At 43.9% G+C, this 17,932-nt stretch overlaps 1 protein-coding gene across 1 annotated transcript in view; it reads left to right on the forward strand.

Moving 5' to 3' along the window:
- SLC9A9 (solute carrier family 9 member A9) overlaps positions 1 to 17,932 on the forward strand; it is a 527,923-nt gene that overhangs the window by 234,663 nt on the left and 275,328 nt on the right. The window contains exons 7-8 of the mRNA XM_058551402.1: positions 12,302 to 12,440; positions 16,837 to 16,942. Of these exons, the coding sequence (XP_058407385.1) occupies positions 12,302 to 12,440; positions 16,837 to 16,942 (245 nt within the window). The remainder of the gene's footprint in view (positions 1 to 12,301; positions 12,441 to 16,836; positions 16,943 to 17,932) is intronic.

A 17,932-nucleotide genomic window follows, 5' to 3' on the forward strand; every position in this document is an offset into this window, starting at 1 on the left:
TCTATGTAGCATGCAGTGAGCTGTGAATTGGTGATTGCCATGAGAGCAAATCACCGGTGGTGATTTCATGATTTTTCACTGGTTTCATGATTTTTCCTTGTTGTTGCTAATCAGCAATTCCACACAACTTCATTAGACACCCTCTGTTCACAAATATTTTTTGCTTCAGGTATAGCAACAGGACTTCTGTGGTATGTCTACCTTGGTGTCCCCTTCTCTGGCAAGGCTGCTAGAAGTCTGTTGTATTTGTAAGGCAACGGTGGATCTTTTGTGCTTAGCTATTGTTAACAATTTACATGCACCTATCTCCTTGTTTGATACTATCCCAGTAGCCTTCTGCTCTGTGGGCCTCATTAAGAAAAAGATGAATTCAGTATTTGATCTAACTCTAAAAGTATTGCTCATTCTACCCCAGGAGATTCTTATAATGTATTGACACATTAACTGGAATTCCTAAATGCCTCCATATTCTCAGAAATAGAGTTCAGTTTTTATTGATTTCTTTTGAGCAAACGATGGAAGATCTAGTAATCATTCCATCAATAATATTAATACAAATAACAATGATGACAATAATAACAGCTAACATTTATGGAGTGCTTTCTATGTTCCGAGTAGAAGCACTATACACACGTTTAGACAGTTAATCCCCACTCTGTGAAGGAGGCACAATTGTGATCATCACCATTTTTCAGATGAAGACACCAAGATATAGATTAGTAGTTACTATAAAGAGATGGTAATCACCATGTGGCAGCACAGAGTGAAAAATTGTGTAGGACAAAGACCTGAGTTGGTGTTGGTATGAATGCCAAGGGACATGGGATATAGTTTCATATTAAACCCATTCGATGTGGAGGAGAGGTCTTCATGAAGAAATCCTGGCCTAAGCATCACTAGATTGTCAGCAAAACTCCTCATATTGAAATGGGTATATTAGCTAATGCAGTTTTTTTCTTACAAATTAGGACCAAAAGTCCTAAAGTCTTAAACTTCCAGGAGTGGTCTTTGCCTCGATCCTGTGAAGGTTGTTGGGGGAAGAGGGAGAATCCCCCTCTGCCCCTTCCCTTAAGGTTCTTATGGCTGGCCAAATAATTAACAAGGCAGGTTAGCAGGAGAAAATAATACCAAGTTTAATAACATGTATACAGGGGAGAAACCAGGGACACTGCGTTTCTCAACACAATAGCAGAAATTCTCATGTTAAATACCATGTTCAGCCAATGACAAAGGAGGATGTTGGGGGTGGGGGGAGTCAGTTACAGGAGATTACCACTAAAGCACAGTAAACAGGAGTAAGGTTATTATGCAGATTTAAGGCCTCACCTTCCACATTGATAAGTCTCTAGAAATGAGGCCATCCCACCTCTTCCCAACACAGAGAGGGAGATACCTTTACAAATGGGGATTTCCCTTATAAAAATAAATGTTTGTCTGGCAACTCCTTGCAGGGCCATCCAGAGAATGTGACCAGAGACAGAACTTTTGATAAGATGGGCTTGTTGGTGCCTTTTCTATTGTAACATCTATTTTACATTATATTACAGCCATCAGATAGAAAATCTGTTCCAGGAAGGAGTTATTAAGTCAAATTCTTTAGGCAGTTAGTGGGGGAAGTCAAATGTCCCTCAGAGAAAACAATCAAGGTAAAGAGATATATTTCAGGGTGGCCAAATCTTGATCTCCCACAAGGTGAAACATTTGTTGAGTTGTTTGTCTGGGAGCACCCTCAGGTGGTAGATCCAGTGTCCCCACTTCCCAGTCTGCACTGTACTCAGGCTTCAACAGGTGAGACCTGAGTTGAATATCTGCTGCTCCATTTACTAGGAAGTTACCCTGGGCAAATGCTTTATCCTCCCTGAGCCTGTTTATCTCCAAAATGCAGGTACTTTCTTCATTAGATTGTTGGAAGGATTGAATGAGGTGAAATATATAAAATTACTGAATCTCTCTAAGCCACAGTTTCCTCTTCTATAAAATGGAAATCATAATAGCACCTGCTTCAGGGGTTACTGTGAGGGTTAAATGAGATAAGTTTCCAAAAATGCTTCACAGTGCTTACACCTAGTGAATGCCCCATAGTTAGGAATACAGGGAAGACAAAGTATTCCGAGTGCTCAATAAATGTTGAAACACCTGGCCCCCTTCTCCATGTCAACCTTGGGGATTAATATTGGGTCTTGCTTGCACTTGTTAATGATTATATTATAATTTTAACTAGATTTCCATCTTTAGTGGCTATTAACCTACTTTTCTGTATCTTTTTATATCTATTATAACTAAAATTTTCACATATCACAGTACTCTTTGGAGCTAAGATTGAGGATTAAAAGAACTGAAAAGTTGGAGAAAGAGTAGAAATTCCCATTAGACCATGAGAATTAGTCTCTCTCTCTCTTTTAAATAGGCTCCCAGAAGTGGGATTCAAATTCCTGTTTCTGCTTCAGAAAAGAAAGGAAAAAAGAAAACGAAACAAGAAGAGTATTTGCAAGTTACTTTTATCTCTAGGACTATCTCAAATTCCTTTCCTCTCAATATTAGGTGTAAGAGGAAATTTCTCAAAGCCCACAGACTAATTCAATTCTGACAAGACTTTTCAGGCTAAATTGCAAGGTAATTTAAGATCTCCTTTTAAAGAAAATGCGCATATAGTTCATAACAAACCTCCTTTAACTCTTCTTCCCTTTTAACCAATTTTAAACTCAGAGCTCTCTTTGTCACCTTAAAGTTGGAACTTAATGGACCAGAGCCACTTAAGAATCTGTCAAAGGCTTTACTCTGTGCTGAAATTTGTAACTGTTCTTGATGTCCTTATCAACCCGGCTCCAACCTGAATCATCGGTGCCTTCATTGCATCCCCACGAAAGTACTGCTGCTTACTCACTGAACGCTCAGCCATTTCCAGTGGCAGGATTTGGGTTAGCACAGAAAGTACCCTATGTCCTTCTCCTAATAGTCCCAGAGGAAGTTGGAAAATAGTGAGTCGGTGACTCTTGGGGTGGGAGGTTCCTTGAGACCACATTATTTAACCATCTAGTGCATGAATTTTCTCCATAGCATCCTGGTGAGTAACTCATTCTATGTTTGAGTATCTCCAACAACAGAGAACTCACTACCCTTTTATAGATCCCATTCCATTTTCCATCAGATCTAAGAATTAGGAAATTTTGAAATAGAGTATAAAGCTGAAATCTTTTTACCTATAATGTTTTACTTTTGGACTTTATCTTGCCTTCTGGAAACACAAAGAATGAGGTCAGTCTCTCCTCTGCATGACCACCTTTCAGATGCTCATTGCAGCTGTTTCACTAAATTCATCTGTCCTTTAAACTCTCCTCCTTCTGTACTTCTTTCCTCACCACCCCACTCTTTCTCCTGTGGTCTGCTCTGATTTGTCAGGTCTCATTCAGATGGTGGCATCCAGACTGACAAAGAGACGCCTGGTCTGCTCCAGATGTTGAGAAGTACAATGGGACCATGCCATTTCTTGTCTAGCTTCCTCTACTGTTATTAACATAGCCTTCACCTGGAATATTCTATACCACAGCTCTCTCATACCCCAAACCCTCCAGTGGCTGCCCTTTCACCCCTGGAAGAAAGTCCTAAGTCCTAAACATGGCCTGAAAGCTTCCACAAGAGCTGGCCCCAGCCCGATCTCCAGCCCTGTCTCCCACCACTCTTCCCTCACTCATTTCCCTCCAGCCACACTGCCTCCTTGAGTCTCCTCAGACCCACCAAGCGAGCTCTGCCCATGGACTAGAAAGCTCTTCCCACTTCTTCTCATTCAGGACTCCACTTAATAATCTTTTTCAGAGAAGTCTTTCCTGACCACCCTAACTAAAGCAGCACCCCCATCACTTTCTATCCCATCCCCTCATGCTGCTTTATTTTTCCTTTCAGTCTCTGTCATTAAGTCACATATTTATTTGCTTAGCTATTTATTGTGTTGTCTTCTCCACTGGAATGCAAGGAACACGAGGTCAGAAGCTTTCTTGCTGTATATTTAGTGCACACAGTAGGTGCTCAACAAATATTTGTCGATGGAATCAATCCATTGAGTCAGCCTGAGATTGTATTATTCTAGGGCAGCCGTGATACATAAGATAATTTATACTTTCCACAGAATTCCCCTTGTCTTTTTCTTTTGTGCCAGACAACAAAATGGCAAAATGATATTTGTCAAGGATATGTAAAATCACTCTTTGGTATGAATTTGGATTCTTAGGAAGCAGTCATTAACTAAATGGTCCTCGAGAAGCTGAAAGAATTAATTAATGTGCCTCCCCAGCACAACTCTCCACCCTGAGGGGTCGTTGGCCCTTGGGAAGGTGAAACCCTATGGTTCTAACTCAAGCTCAGGGAACTTCTGGCCAGAGCTTCTTATTGTTAAGAGGCATCTCTTCTAACCTCCCAGGGTGCCTGGAATGCCCCCAATTCCTGAAGTCATTATGTTTTACAGCAGATTCTCTTGACAGAGCTTCATCGACCTTTGGCAGAACATAAGCCAGAATAATGGGCAGGCAGTTGCCAGAATGAATTCCAATGTGTACACACAATTCTTGGCCCCATAAAACTCAATTCCTTATTCATAATTAAGCAACTTCTTGAGAAAGGGCAGGTTGGTACAGTTATTAAAAGAAAAATAATAGATAAGGATCCACTTGTTTCTTTTTTTGGGGAGGGGGATAAAAATTTTAAACACAAAATAGTACTGTAATTAATTTTTCTTCAGCTTTGTTTCTTACCTGTGACTCTTAAAGCCAACCAAATAGAACAGCTTTTATGGATTCTCATCGCCCCTCTACGTTGTGTTTCTCCTTAAAATGTATCCTTAAGAGCAGAATGACAAAGAACTCTACATGGGGAGAAAAGGAACTAGAAGCACCCCAACATAAAGGTCACAAGATGTGTCATCCTGTGGGCCTTTTCCTGTTTTCCAAATTGGGAGTAGGGGGCAGAGATGAAAGCAAACGTTGCTAAAAGGCTCCACACTAAAAAGAGCATCAGGACTCCCCAGCAGTTAGGGCCAAACACCTCCCAATTGGCTTAATTGGCAACAGAATCAGCCTCATTTCCTCGAATCCCCACCCCATCTCCTTTGCCTCAAGTCAGTATAAGAAAGGGGTGGGAAAGGAAGGGGGTCATCCTTGGAGAGAGTGCAGTGTTTGAGGTGTGAAGCTGTTACCTCTCTCCATGGGGGGCTGCCTCTACCCTAAGTTTCGTGGAAGGGACACCCTGGAATCCCCCAGATAGACTGGGGCTGCCTGCAGAAGAGGGCTGGCCAGCTCATGACCCAGTGGGGGAAACTGCAGAGGGGCTGAGGCCCTCTCAAGACAGAGGATGGGGAGGGAGTTCTTGGATGTGGCTTCTTGGAGTGGGAATGCATAAGAACACAGGGACCTGCCTAGGATTTCAGAAAGGAGTCAGCTGGAGCCGTCTCTGTCTGTGTCAGCAAGACCTGAAGTCTCCCTGGTTTGGTGTGTTTGGGGAGTGGGCAAGGTGAGCCCACTGAGTGCAGTACATCATGCCTCATGGAAGGTGCTCAGGGGTACCCCAAATAAAAGAGATTGGGGGTCAAGAGAGGGGTGAGAGCCACCAAGCTGCCCAAGTGGCCCCTGATCCAAGCCATAGAAAAGGACTGGGAATGTGTATAGCTGGCAGGGCAGATGGAGGACTGAGTGGCCCCTGTAGGGATTGTCAGCAAAATGGAGGTGCCACCATGTCAACAGAGACCTCCAAGAGAGGGATCAAGCGGGAACAAGAGTGAGGCCAGGAGCCCTGCCCACCACGGACAAGCAGTGGGCCACATAAGGTAGAGAGCTTGGCTGCCCCATCCCTCCTCTCTGTCTCCAACACCAGGGGCACTGGAGCCCAGGAGGGAGGGGGAGAAAAAATTCCTTTCCCTCTTCTCCCTTCCAAGTCATTCTACCTGCTGCTCTAGAATATTCTGCAGGGAGAAGAAAAATCCTGCTTTGAAGATTTAAGTTTTAAGCTGGACCGCACTAAGTTTTAATAACTGAAAGGAGGTGAATAATGGAATTTGACCAAGACATCGTTAATGGAACTACTACCCAGCACAAAGAGGGATTCAATATACTACAGTTGGAAGCAGTGATTGGAAAAACAATAAACCATGTAATATATACATATATCCCAACTAATACAGAACTCTTTAATAAACTAGTGCCAGTAGTTAGAAAACTTTTAGTTAAGGATTAAAGATTTAGCAGAGAAAATGGAAGGTCCTTTTGTATATCTTTGGCTATGGTAATCATTTTCTCATTTCTTTCTTTAATGATTAAAGTCATAGAAATTCTGAAAGGGATACAATGTGTTTGCTTAATACTTTCCTTTTAAAACTTTTTGAGTGGCATTGATTTCATGTTAACAAAGGAAGTGAGACGGAAGTGGGAGATGGGAGAAGCAGGTTGTCCCAATCAGGCGCCTGGGACAGTGCGTGGGCAGCGCCAGTTGGGAGGACCAGTCGGAAGAGAGTACTGTTACGAAAGAACAGCTGCCCAGGAGCTTGATGTTGTTGGGTAGTTTTGTGAGTAATTGTGGGGCAAATATTTTCACAGTAGCCGTGAAGAATAACAGGAGTGGATGGTGTTGGAAACTGGGTGATCTTGAGAAAGACTGTAAGAATCAGGATAGGGGTGACTCAGTAGGGTCCAAAAAGGGAAGGTGCCCAGAGTCAGAGGGGACGGTGTTGGTGGCAGTAATGGTGGTACCATTTATAGAAGACTTTCCCAACATTGTCTCGTTTTCACTCTCAGCATAATTGCCATACCCTCTCTTCTTCCTCCTCTTCTTACTTCTCTCTCCCTCTCCTTCCCCTTCTTCTTCTTCATCACTAGCATTTTTTGAGCATACGTGCACATACCATTCTGCACAAAACAATTTGTAAGATCAAATAATCTCTGACACCCTGAGATCCTAGACCAGGAACCGGTCAGTCAGAATGTGAGAGAGACAGCGGGTGATATCTCAGCTCTGTTACAGTTGAGGTGCTGGTGGGACTTCTGATATGATACTCTTCTTTTACAACTAAACCAAGCTCTCAATTCAAAAACGAGAAAAGGAGAGAGAAGGAAGAGGAACAGGAAGAGGGACGGGTTATGAGAAGAAGGATGATTTACTTAAGAAATGCTTATCTAGCTCTTACTATGTGCCAGGTCCCATTTCCAGTGCTTTATAAACGTTAATTCATTGAATTCTCATGGCAACCTTATGTGATACGTATTATTATAATCATCCTCATTTTATAGGAAACTGAGGTGTGTATAGTTTAAGGAATTTGCTCAAGATCACACAGCCAGTAAGGGGCAGAGCTGAGATTTGCACCCAGATCTCAGATTCAGTTTCTATGCTCTTAACGCTACCTAAGCTGCCAGGTGGGTTCCCTGAAGGAAGATCATGAAGATGAAAAGATGGATAGTTGAGAAACACTGGAGTTGCCATCATGTCTGTGAATCTTCAGTGATACAGTGAGCAACATGATGCTTTATGCATGTTGCTGTCATCAAAGGAATTCAGGATATTTCATCCATTTCAAAATTTTTGAATAAAAGATGCTGCACGCATTTATTTCTGAAAATGGATATGATATACTATCATCAAACTAGTTTTTGCTGAATAATCTGTCCCTGAATAGAATTAATCAATAAACTGGACTTATTTCCAGTTTATGAGATGAATATTTAAACACCACTATGTATTTCTGGTCACGTCGTTTTCAAGGATGTTGGTTCCATCCTACTCAAATATACTTTCCCAGAAATCTGGGGCTTGTAGATCCATCTTCACCAGCTTGTGCTATAAACAGTGCCTCTTCAGAGTGGTGTCCCGAGGAACAAGTACCACACGGGTTAGCAGGAATTCCACTTCCCCTCCCCGAACCACTCCCATTAGTGGTTCAAGTGTCTCCCTCAGTGCAGGGGAGGAGGTGTTTCCTTTGTAAGTCCAAAGAGCTCAAACTGCTGGAACGTGATATTCCGTCGTCTCTTGGGTTTGCTACCCAAACCCTTGGTTGTTTCCGAAAAACACCCTCTGCAGCTGCTGCTCCGCAATCCCTAGCAAGGCTCAGTATTGCAGCTGAAAACAGAGCCCAGAGAGATGCCTCCTTTACCAGGGAGTAGAGCCTGGAGGAAGAACCTCCTAAAATCCTGGAAGTTGGGAGGGATGCAACCTCCCTGGGCCACAAGGCTCCTGTTTTCTTTGCCTCACTCCTCACCAGAAGCCAGAGGGCTTTGCCTGCAGGGCATCTCCACTAAACTAGGGGAGAGGCAACCGAGCTCAGCCTCCCGACCTGTTCCTGTCCTGGGCCAGAACCCTGCTGAAGCTGAGGCTGCTGAGGACGCCCCTGCCTTACTTGATCCACGGAGCCAAGAGCTCCATGCTGAACATGACAACTTTTTAGCCTCACTTCTATGGCTGTTTCCTCCCTGGAGACCCTTCTGTTCCCATGCAAACGTGACTAGTTCCTCTGCAACAACCTGGAAGCATGGTGTGCCGGGAGGGGAGCATGCCCCATCTCCCTGCAGTTGGAGCTGAGGCCTGGTTCAGCCACAGCTCTCTGCTGTCTGTCATGGTGAGGCTTGTGGAAGTTTTCACCAGAATGATGATGATGATGGTGATGAGGGTCAACATTCATTGAGTGTTTATTTTTAGTGCACATAATTAACACTCAGTGAATGGGCCTACAAAACACGAGATAAATATACAGGTTTGAAATGTACCTCATATTCTCACACACTTCTGGGAGATAAGTAATACTATTATCTCCATATTACTAGATTTTGAAACTGAGTCTGAGCATGATGAAGTAACTTGCCCAAGGTCACACAGCCAATAAGAGTCAGATCTTTGAGGCTCAACTTGAGTCTCAAGTGTCACCTTCAGGCTTGGATTGACGACCCTAAAAGTAACCACAACACCACTACATACAGTCCCTGCCTGATAGAAAAGCTTGTAGATGATGATTCATTTCAAGAGATGACTGGCTTTTGCAAACCTCCTTCCTGCCTGTATTTCTTCCTTCCTTCCTTCCTACTTTCCAGTCACCCAGCCCCCATGCCATTGGCCTTCATTTAGCCTGAAGCCCAGCCACTAGGCTGAGTCCTGGGCATTCAGGGAGGAGTAAGACCCAGGCCAGGCCCAGCAAAGCTTAAGTCTGGGAGTGGAAGCCAGCCGTGAGAGTAGGTTTCCACGAGAAGCCCCGAGGCTCGCCTGCTGGTGGGTTGGGAAAGCGGGGACTGTTGCCCCGTACAATGCACCCCGCTCTATCCTTGCATGCAGGTGGTGCTGCCCATGTTCCACCCAGGCATGAAATGAAAGGTTCTGGTACCTGAACTCTATTGCCTTTATAGTCAGCGCAATGCTCACTCAACTGTCCTGATCTGAGTTCATGTTTTCCTCCCAAGAAGATCACCTTTTTAAGGAAGAAACAAGAAATTTACATTTTGAACTTGATAGTGTATGATCTTAATTTCTCTGACCCTTAGTTTCTTTGTTTTATGAAAAAAAGAAAGAAAGAAAGAAAAAGTGGCATAACAATCCCTGCCCTGTTTCCCTCGCAGAGATGTTATAGGACCACATAAAGCTATAATGCATGTGTAAGAGGGCTAAATGTTATGTAAATGTGAGGGCTTTTGTATGTTCTTAATGTGGAATTTAAAGCTCTGAGTGATGCCGCCTGCCCACCTCTACCCTCCTCAGGTGCCCAGCTCCGTGCTCCCCGTGTTCCAGCCCTAACTGTAGAGCTCTGCTCTGAAGTGTCCTCGGCTCGCCTGCCTCCTTGTCTTTGCTCACACTCTCCCCATCTCCCCTCACTGTCCGTTGACTCACTTCCTGCTGAAATCACGTCTTCTCTATTCTAAAATAGTGCCCCCTCCTCATTTGCACCATTAAATGCTGTCTCTCTCACAAAATCACCCTCCGCGCTGTGACTAGAGCTAGTCATCATCTAATCTTAGGCTTCTCTGCCTCGCTACGCCTTGCATATGTTCAATAACATGTTTGTTGACTCAAATCCTACTTCTCTTCTCTATGCGCTTCCCGGCTTGCCCCCAGCACCCTGCCCTTGATGCATCACCTGGCACAGAGCAGGTACCCAGTGCAGACGTCCTGGGGAGCTTTAGGGCCGCAGACTCAATGGAGAAGCCCCATGGGTCAAGGGGAATGAAGCGTTTCCCTTCAGTTAAGTCAAACATCACAGGGAAGGTATGACGTTTGGCTGTACCCTGTTGGGTAGGGATCAGAGCCCAGGATGAGAACAACATCTCCCAAAATGCAGACTACGAACCAATGGGGTTACCAGATGATTTTAGCTGACACACAGGTGAACACTTTTTTCAAATTTAATAATTACATAATCTGTTATGTATTAAAAATAAATATAATTAGCATATCAAACCTATGTTTTCATTAACTATTTTTTAACAAAAGCTCTTGCGTTTGAATAAAAATGAGTTTGTTTAAAGAAAAACATTGCATAAATAATAAATAATGGTACAGAATATGGCCAAATGATGTGGTGGTGCTCCAAGTTTGGGAAGCATCCGGATGGAGAAAACACTTTCGGCGGAGTGTGGAGGTGGAGATGGAGGTGAAGAGGTCTTGTTCTACGGGTCAGATCTACTGGTAGAGCCTCAGGAATTTACAGAATTATTTACAAAGCTTTGTTACTACGCAAAAACCTTTGTTTGAAAGGCAGAATGCAACTGGAATGTTTTCTCATCGTTATTTTTCTTCAGTGGAATGAAGAACTGTATTGGTAATGCCAACTCCCACATCAAGCTTTGCAGCCTTGGGCACCAAGTTTCATAATGGCCATAGGGTTTTAAACCCTTTCCAGGGCTGTCAGATACCAAAGACCCAAATATGAGAATATAGGTTTGCTTTTCCTTTTTTTCTGCAATGCACAACACTTTACGAAAGGAAAAACACTTCAAAGGCAATCCTTTTCTTGCATACATTTCAGGGCTCCGCTCGAGATCCACATTCATCTTCCTTATCCAATTACATGATCAAAGCAGAAGTGTTTGGCCTACTTCAGGGGTTTAAAGACATCCGGGGAAAACTAAGATCATTTAAAACTACCTTTCTTACGCCGCACATCTTTGTGTAGGAGAATTGGAATCCACTCCCGCCGCTCCCTCTTAACTAGTCTCTAGATACAGAAAGTTAGGTCAGAGAGTTAACATACTCCAATCACCCAAGCCATAAAAGATTCAGTTATATCTCCGTAAAATCCAATCTAATCTCAAGTCAGTGTGTCTAGTATACTTTTCACTCTCTCTATGCTGCTACCAAGTCCCTTCCAGAACCCACTGCGAAACTCTTGATTTTTCCTGATTAGTTTTAAAGACCTTGTTTTAAAATAAAAACTGCAAAAAAAACAACAACCTGAAATGTTACTTCATTAGTCTCCCCAAAGCTACTGGTTCTAGCACATCCGTTCATTTTAATGCTACAATATGGAGTTCATATTTCCTAAAATAGGACACACCTTGTCCTTCATATTAACATTCTGGGATTTGAGGCCCTGGTTAAAAAACAAAAGCAAGTGTAAATTCCTCAAAAATATTTAAGTGAACAGATCGCGTATTGGTGGATTGATTTTTCTCTATGGAAATAAATCTGTTGGCAGGCACCAGAATTGGTGTATAAAAGATGACCTCGGGCAGCTGCTGCCATTCGTTTCAGTGGGAAAATGAGGGGTTTGTCTCTCCCCGGGGGTTAATACTGTGATGCTCTGAATGTCGTCTGGGCTCTGTTTCTGAAGGGTTACACTAGAAAGGAGGAATACTTTGTGGTTTATGACAAGATCGCAGCCGAATATTTTGTGCACGCTGTGATTTGTATCACCCATTTGTGCACAGGCCATAAAAGTGCACTTTTTATCAGGAACATTTGTGAATATATAACAGCACTGAAGACATATGACCACTAAATAATTCACGGTTATCTATCTCCTCAGCAGATTCCTTATACACCTACCATGTTTTAATGCCCAGTTTGCTCAGAAACAGTATTCTTTACGACCCTTCCAATATAAAAATGTTTACTGACTGGCAGCAATATATGGATACCATGGGACCGGGCTGTAAGGAAGGGAAAAGATTTCCACTTTCTCCACCTCTTCTTGTCCTCATATCGGTTTCCCCTGAACTCTTCCAACCAGCACCTAACCTTGTAGGAAAATGTGCCTTTCCCAAAAGTGGGTGCTAAATTCTGACATCTGGTGTTTGGGCCATAAGAGGGAAGCCACTGACTAACCTTCACCCTCTTCTCTTTTCAGTTCTATATCCATTTACAGTCCCAAGGAGAATCCAAATACATTTGATGCTGCGGCATTCTTCCAGTCCGTGGGGAATTTCCTGGGGATCTTCGCCGGCTCATTTGCAATGGGGTCTGCATATGCTGTTGTCACAGCGCTGATATCCTTTGTGTGTATGCAGAAAGTTGGGGACTGTTAAGAGCAGTCAATGTCCCTGAAATGCTTCTGAGGATGGACAACCAAGAAATGGCTAGGCCAAGATGTCCAGGCCAAGAAATGACTAGACAGTCTGGTTCAAGTGTGACACAATGCCACTGGGGCCATCTCAGTTCTGAGTCATCCTCGAGGGGTAGGTTGGTACCAGCGGCAGAGGGGCCCAGGCTCTTTTCTTGTCCAAGGCCAGTTCTAGCACTACTGATACTGTCTGATCCTAGGATATCAACAGTCTTAAAAAATTTCTGCCTAGGAAAATAGGTGGGTAGGGGGCGCCGGGACTGGCTGTATTAAGGTCAAGAGGAAGAACTGAAGATCCAAGGTCGAGAACAAGACAGGATCTACTGGAAATGATACACTGGGTATTCTTTTCCTTCTTTGCAAGCTTGTGTCAATCACTAGCTCACACGGTTGGCCAAGCCAAAGATGACTGTGGGTATCCACATCCACAGCTATTTTATGGAAGAGGATCTGCAAGAAATGCAGAAATGATGTTTGCCATATCTGAACAATTGTGTCATCTCATCTCCTCTTTTGCAGTAGAGGGGTTGGAGGATGGGTAGAGTTCCTAAAGGATTTGAGCCAGGGAAGGAAGCTGGTCTGGTGGGCTGTTCACTCAGAGCAGTTGGATGGGGAAAAAGTAAGTCAGGGTTGAGGAGGAAAGCCAGAAGGCCAATGTCAAGTGTGAGGGCTTAAACCAGAAAGAAGAGTCAGAGCCAAGGATCAAGGACCAAAGACCTTGGGGAAAAGAGAAGGAAGAAGGGTGCAAGAGGGGTCAGGGCCCCAGCAAAGAAAGCAAAATGTTGGAATGTTTTTCCATGGGGACTGGCCCAGAGATTCACTGAGCAGCTGCTAAAATGCTAGGTTCTACTAAAGGTTTCTAAAATAAGTCAGAAGATGAATAAAACATGGACTCTGCCTTCAATTAGTGACAAGCTTGGAAAGACAAGTTCTACGATAAGAGCTGGATAGAAAGTGAGGGCCAAAGCCACAGCCCACTTATTAGAACTCTAAAAATTCAAACGGGGATGATTCCATTGTGTCTGGCATAGTCCAGTAGACTCTTGACCAACCTTATGATTCTGGAAAATAATTTGAAAAGCAGTGTTTTCATGCAAAGGGGGACTTAGGTTTGGCCAGAAAGATGGATTTGATGTCTGCAAAGGCTATGCAATGAAGGATTCAGAAGACCAACATTCATGGAGGTGCAGGGATGGGCTGACATGGTACATGGTGGGTGTGCCTGAAAGGACCAGAGAGCTCGAGCTGGTGAGCAATGGAAGACGAGGCGACACAAGTGGGTTGGAGTCAGCTTGAGGAGTATCTTGGAGTGTTATTCAAAGGAGTCTGAGCATCTTTCTATGGTCTACAATTAGCTACTGAAGGTTTCTACTCAGGAGAGCGACACGCTGAATGTCTTGTTTTTAAAACATAAATGAGGAACTGGTACATAGGATGAATCACAAGAGGAAGATTAGAAGCAAGGGAAACTGTGATGATGAACTGTGGGGGGACATCAGGAAGGAGATTGACGCTTAGGAGAATCTCTGGGACTTAGTGATTCGTTGGTTGTGAGAGATCAAGAAGAGGAGAGAATCACAGGCCACTCCAAAGTCCTGTCCTGGAAATGCTGGAGAGTGTCGACTCCATTGACAAAAATAAAGTCAGTCAGAAAAGGTAGGGCTGATTTCTAACAAAAACAATGATTAATAATCTACCTCGTACTTATAGAAGTCAGGGCTCCTGCTGTTTGTTCTACATGTTATCCCTCATGTACCTTCACGATGATCATATCATGCGGATACTATTTTTATTGGACACTGAAGCTTAGAAAGGGTAAGGTATTACCCAAGGCCTCACAGTTAGTACAAGGTAGAGCCAAGATTCAAATCCAGGGAGTGAAACCAAGAGGCAGACCGTGCTCTTGAGCGCTAATCCCTATTGCCTCTTAATTCTTAAGTGGAATTATGATGAATGTCACATGTTATTTAGAATAGAGTAATGGTAATGATGATAGCAACATTTAGTGAATGTCTAACATGTTCCAGGGCCTTTATCTGTATCACCTCATTTGAATCAACCCTGTAAGATAAATTATTATTATCCTCACTTTACGCATGAGGGGAGGAAACTGAGGCTCAAGGAGGTCACTCTGGGTCGCGTATCAGTAATAATGAATATGATAATAATGATATCATCTAACATTTGTTGAGAACTTTACCATATGCCAGCCGTTGTCCTTAGCATTTTGCATGGACTATCTCAGATAGCTTTTATAAGAACCCTGGCAGGGAGATACCGTTCTTATCCCAGTTTTACAGCTGGAGAAACTGACACATAGAGGTTACACAACTTGTCTAAGGCCACACAGCTAGAACATTTCAGGGCCAGGATTTATACCCAGGCTTTTTGGCTCCAGAACCTGCACGAGGTGGAAGAACTGAAACTGAAACTCTGCTCTGCCTGATGTGAAGGGAATGTATGGACACATGAGCGAACAAGGTGATAAGGGAAGGGCAAAAATTCCTGGAGATTGGAAATCTGCCATGAGATTGGATCTGATCTGGAAAAAAAGAGTGGAGAGATGGAAGAGACAGGAGCTTAGTCACAGTGGCAGGAGAGATCATACAGCATCTGATGGCCTTGGCTCTCAGGCTGTGAAGGAGGCAGATGCACAGTCATTCCCTCCATTGTAATAACCTCGATACCTTGTTCATAATGAGACAAAGGCTCCTTAGGGTGTAGGCCCCTGGGCTCTGGACAAGCTTGGGCTCAACCCAGAACTGAACTACTTTCTGGAGGTTGAAAGAAAAGAATGCCCTATGCCACTTGATATTCTGTTACTCAAATTGACCTAAGCCTTCTCTAGGACAAACTAGAAGAGGGAATTCAGGGGAACAAACCCCACTAGAAACAAAGCCTGCCCTCCAACTAACAAGAGGGGATGCTGAAAAGTGTCAAAGAGCAGCCCATGTTTTTTTCCAGATAAAGAATTGCTTCCAGATCCTTACTGAATCTATTTCCTGGAAAGATGTTTCCTGGAAACAAAACAAATTAATATAAGTCACACTGGTAGAAAAACTTGCATATCCCTTGTTGCATACCGGGCCCTCTTCTACAGGCTTAACATGTAGTAACAGGTTTATACACCTAAGAGTAGTTTGCATTATTATCCCTATTTTCAGACAGGGAAACCAAATCACAGAGTGGCCAAGGGACACGTCCAAGCTGATACAGTGACGATGAAGCCAGATGGAGTTGGCTTCCAGAGGCCACGCTCCCAACCATGACGTTATTCTGTCTCTTCTTGGCATTGGGCTTTCTAAGACTTTAAAAAACGTTTTTAATATACTTCATCTCATTTTACTCTCCACTTGTGGGAGTAGATATTATTCTCATTGTCAGTTCACATAGGGCAGAAATGAGGCTGAGAGAGGTTAACGTATTGCTCAGAAGTCACACAACCAGTGACTCGTAGAGTCAAGACTTGGACCTGGATCTGCCACTGCAGTGGTCATGCTTTTTGCCTCCCTGCCCTGCTGCTAAACATCTCTTAATGTGAAATCTTCTTTAGATTTTTTTCTAGAAGCGTAAAAATGCAACATAACATCTTATTTGTGGACTCAATTGCAACATAACACTTTCCTGTCGATCACACACTCCTAATCCTCTCCCCATAACCCATTCTCTGGTTGACTTACATCACTATGGCTTTGCTTTGTTTGCAACTCATAGGCTATTGACCAAGTGTCATCCCAGCCAAAATGAACCATTTCCTGCCAAAGGGCTTCTTGTCTGACCTAGAAATAATAAACCTTTTCCTCCATCCCACTTCTTCTAAGAGGGCATGGGCAGCTTCCCTATCACTGAGTGTACATGTTCCTCCTGACCCCACTTCCATCCCCAGGAGAGAAGAGTTCAAGGTGATCTGTCCACTGACTGGCCCTCCCCAGGGAGCAGTGGTCACCTTCCGTGCTGATGCACTTGCAGCATCTCACCCAGCCACACTCTCTGTGGCTTTGTTTTCTCGGATCTGCTACAGTCTCCTGAGGGGCACACCCCAAGGGCCAAGGCCAAATTCAAGAGTTTTTATACTTGCAGTTAGCTGACACCTTTTTTGTCTGAACACGGGTTTGCATTTTTCCTGGAGTGTTCCGCCCCCAGTGAAGCATGGAAGTCATACTGGCCTTCAGGGTAGTCCCAGTGAGAGGTACCGCCACCCAGGCAGGTCTGAAATCAGTTCTCTTATTCTAAAATGATCACGACCAGATAAATTTTTCTCAGCCAAGAGAGAGATTTAGCTGTAAAAGCAGTTGTCGTTTCCCTTAACACATCTTCGTCACTTGACCAAATTTACCAAACTGTGCGAGTTCCCTATGCTGGAAACAGGCCTGTTTTTCCTCCTGTCTTGGAGTGCCTTCCTGTCTGCCGAGGCCGCTGGCCTAACAGGTGAGTGCCCCATTCTGCACAGCAAACTGGATGTGTGAATCCGTGTGTGTGCCCCCAGATGGACCCCCCCCTGACCTAGCAGGAGCCGAAATGGAAACTCTCTTACATAGGTTTGTGTCAGAATCAGCATCTCCTGGGTACCCTGGGGCGAAAAACATACTAATTCACCCATTTGTACACAACAGCTTAGTGGAAAGTCTCCAAAATGCCACTTCCTGTTCTCTCCTTGCTGGTCAGGAGGGGATGTTGCAATCTACAAGTAACTGATTTATGGAAGTGATGGATGACTTTACAAGTGGAAGTCTCTACTCAGAAAGCCAAGGGATGCACAACTGATTTGTAGAAAAGGGTAGTGGCTTTCCATTGGCTGTTAACAGCAAGGACCCATGTAATCAGCCTCTTCAGGGTGTGCACACGTCCACACTCAGCAGTGTTGAAGTCTTCTCATATGCTCTGTGGCAGGCCAGAGAACAAAGAGCTAATGTGGCAGCTCTACAGTTTAATACCTCTCACCACAGAAGTTGCATCTATAGAACCCTCTGGGGTGGAAGAGTTGATAGAGAAAGGGGCAGTCCCTAAGGTCCCAAGGGCCACAGGTCCTGTGATCTGGATTCGGCAATTAGATTGCCTTTCTGCAGCAGCGAGGGTTTGCGCCTGGATAGCTGCAACGATTGGGTGCTTTTCCACATGGAAGAATCACTGTGGCTCCAAGCAAAACGTCAAAGCTATTTCTCTCCTTTGGCCCAATTACCTGCTTCTCCCAGGTTTCAATCCTGGATCCCTTGCTGCCCACTACATCTCAGTTGACATTCAAGTGGTGAGAATCCCTCCTGAAGTTAACTGGTAACAGGGTATGCCTCCTTAGTTATTTGCATTTTGATAAGTGGTACTTTAATTCTAAATAATAATAAAAATTGACATATATTGAAGGTGCAGCATGAGCCAGGTGCTGGCTAACTGCCTTCCAGGGACGTTCTTATTAATTTACAG

The sequence above is a fragment of the Diceros bicornis genome, chromosome 2 (assembly GCF_020826845.1).
Source record: "Diceros bicornis minor isolate mBicDic1 chromosome 2, mDicBic1.mat.cur, whole genome shotgun sequence".
Taxonomy (NCBI): domain Eukaryota; kingdom Metazoa; phylum Chordata; class Mammalia; order Perissodactyla; family Rhinocerotidae; genus Diceros; species Diceros bicornis.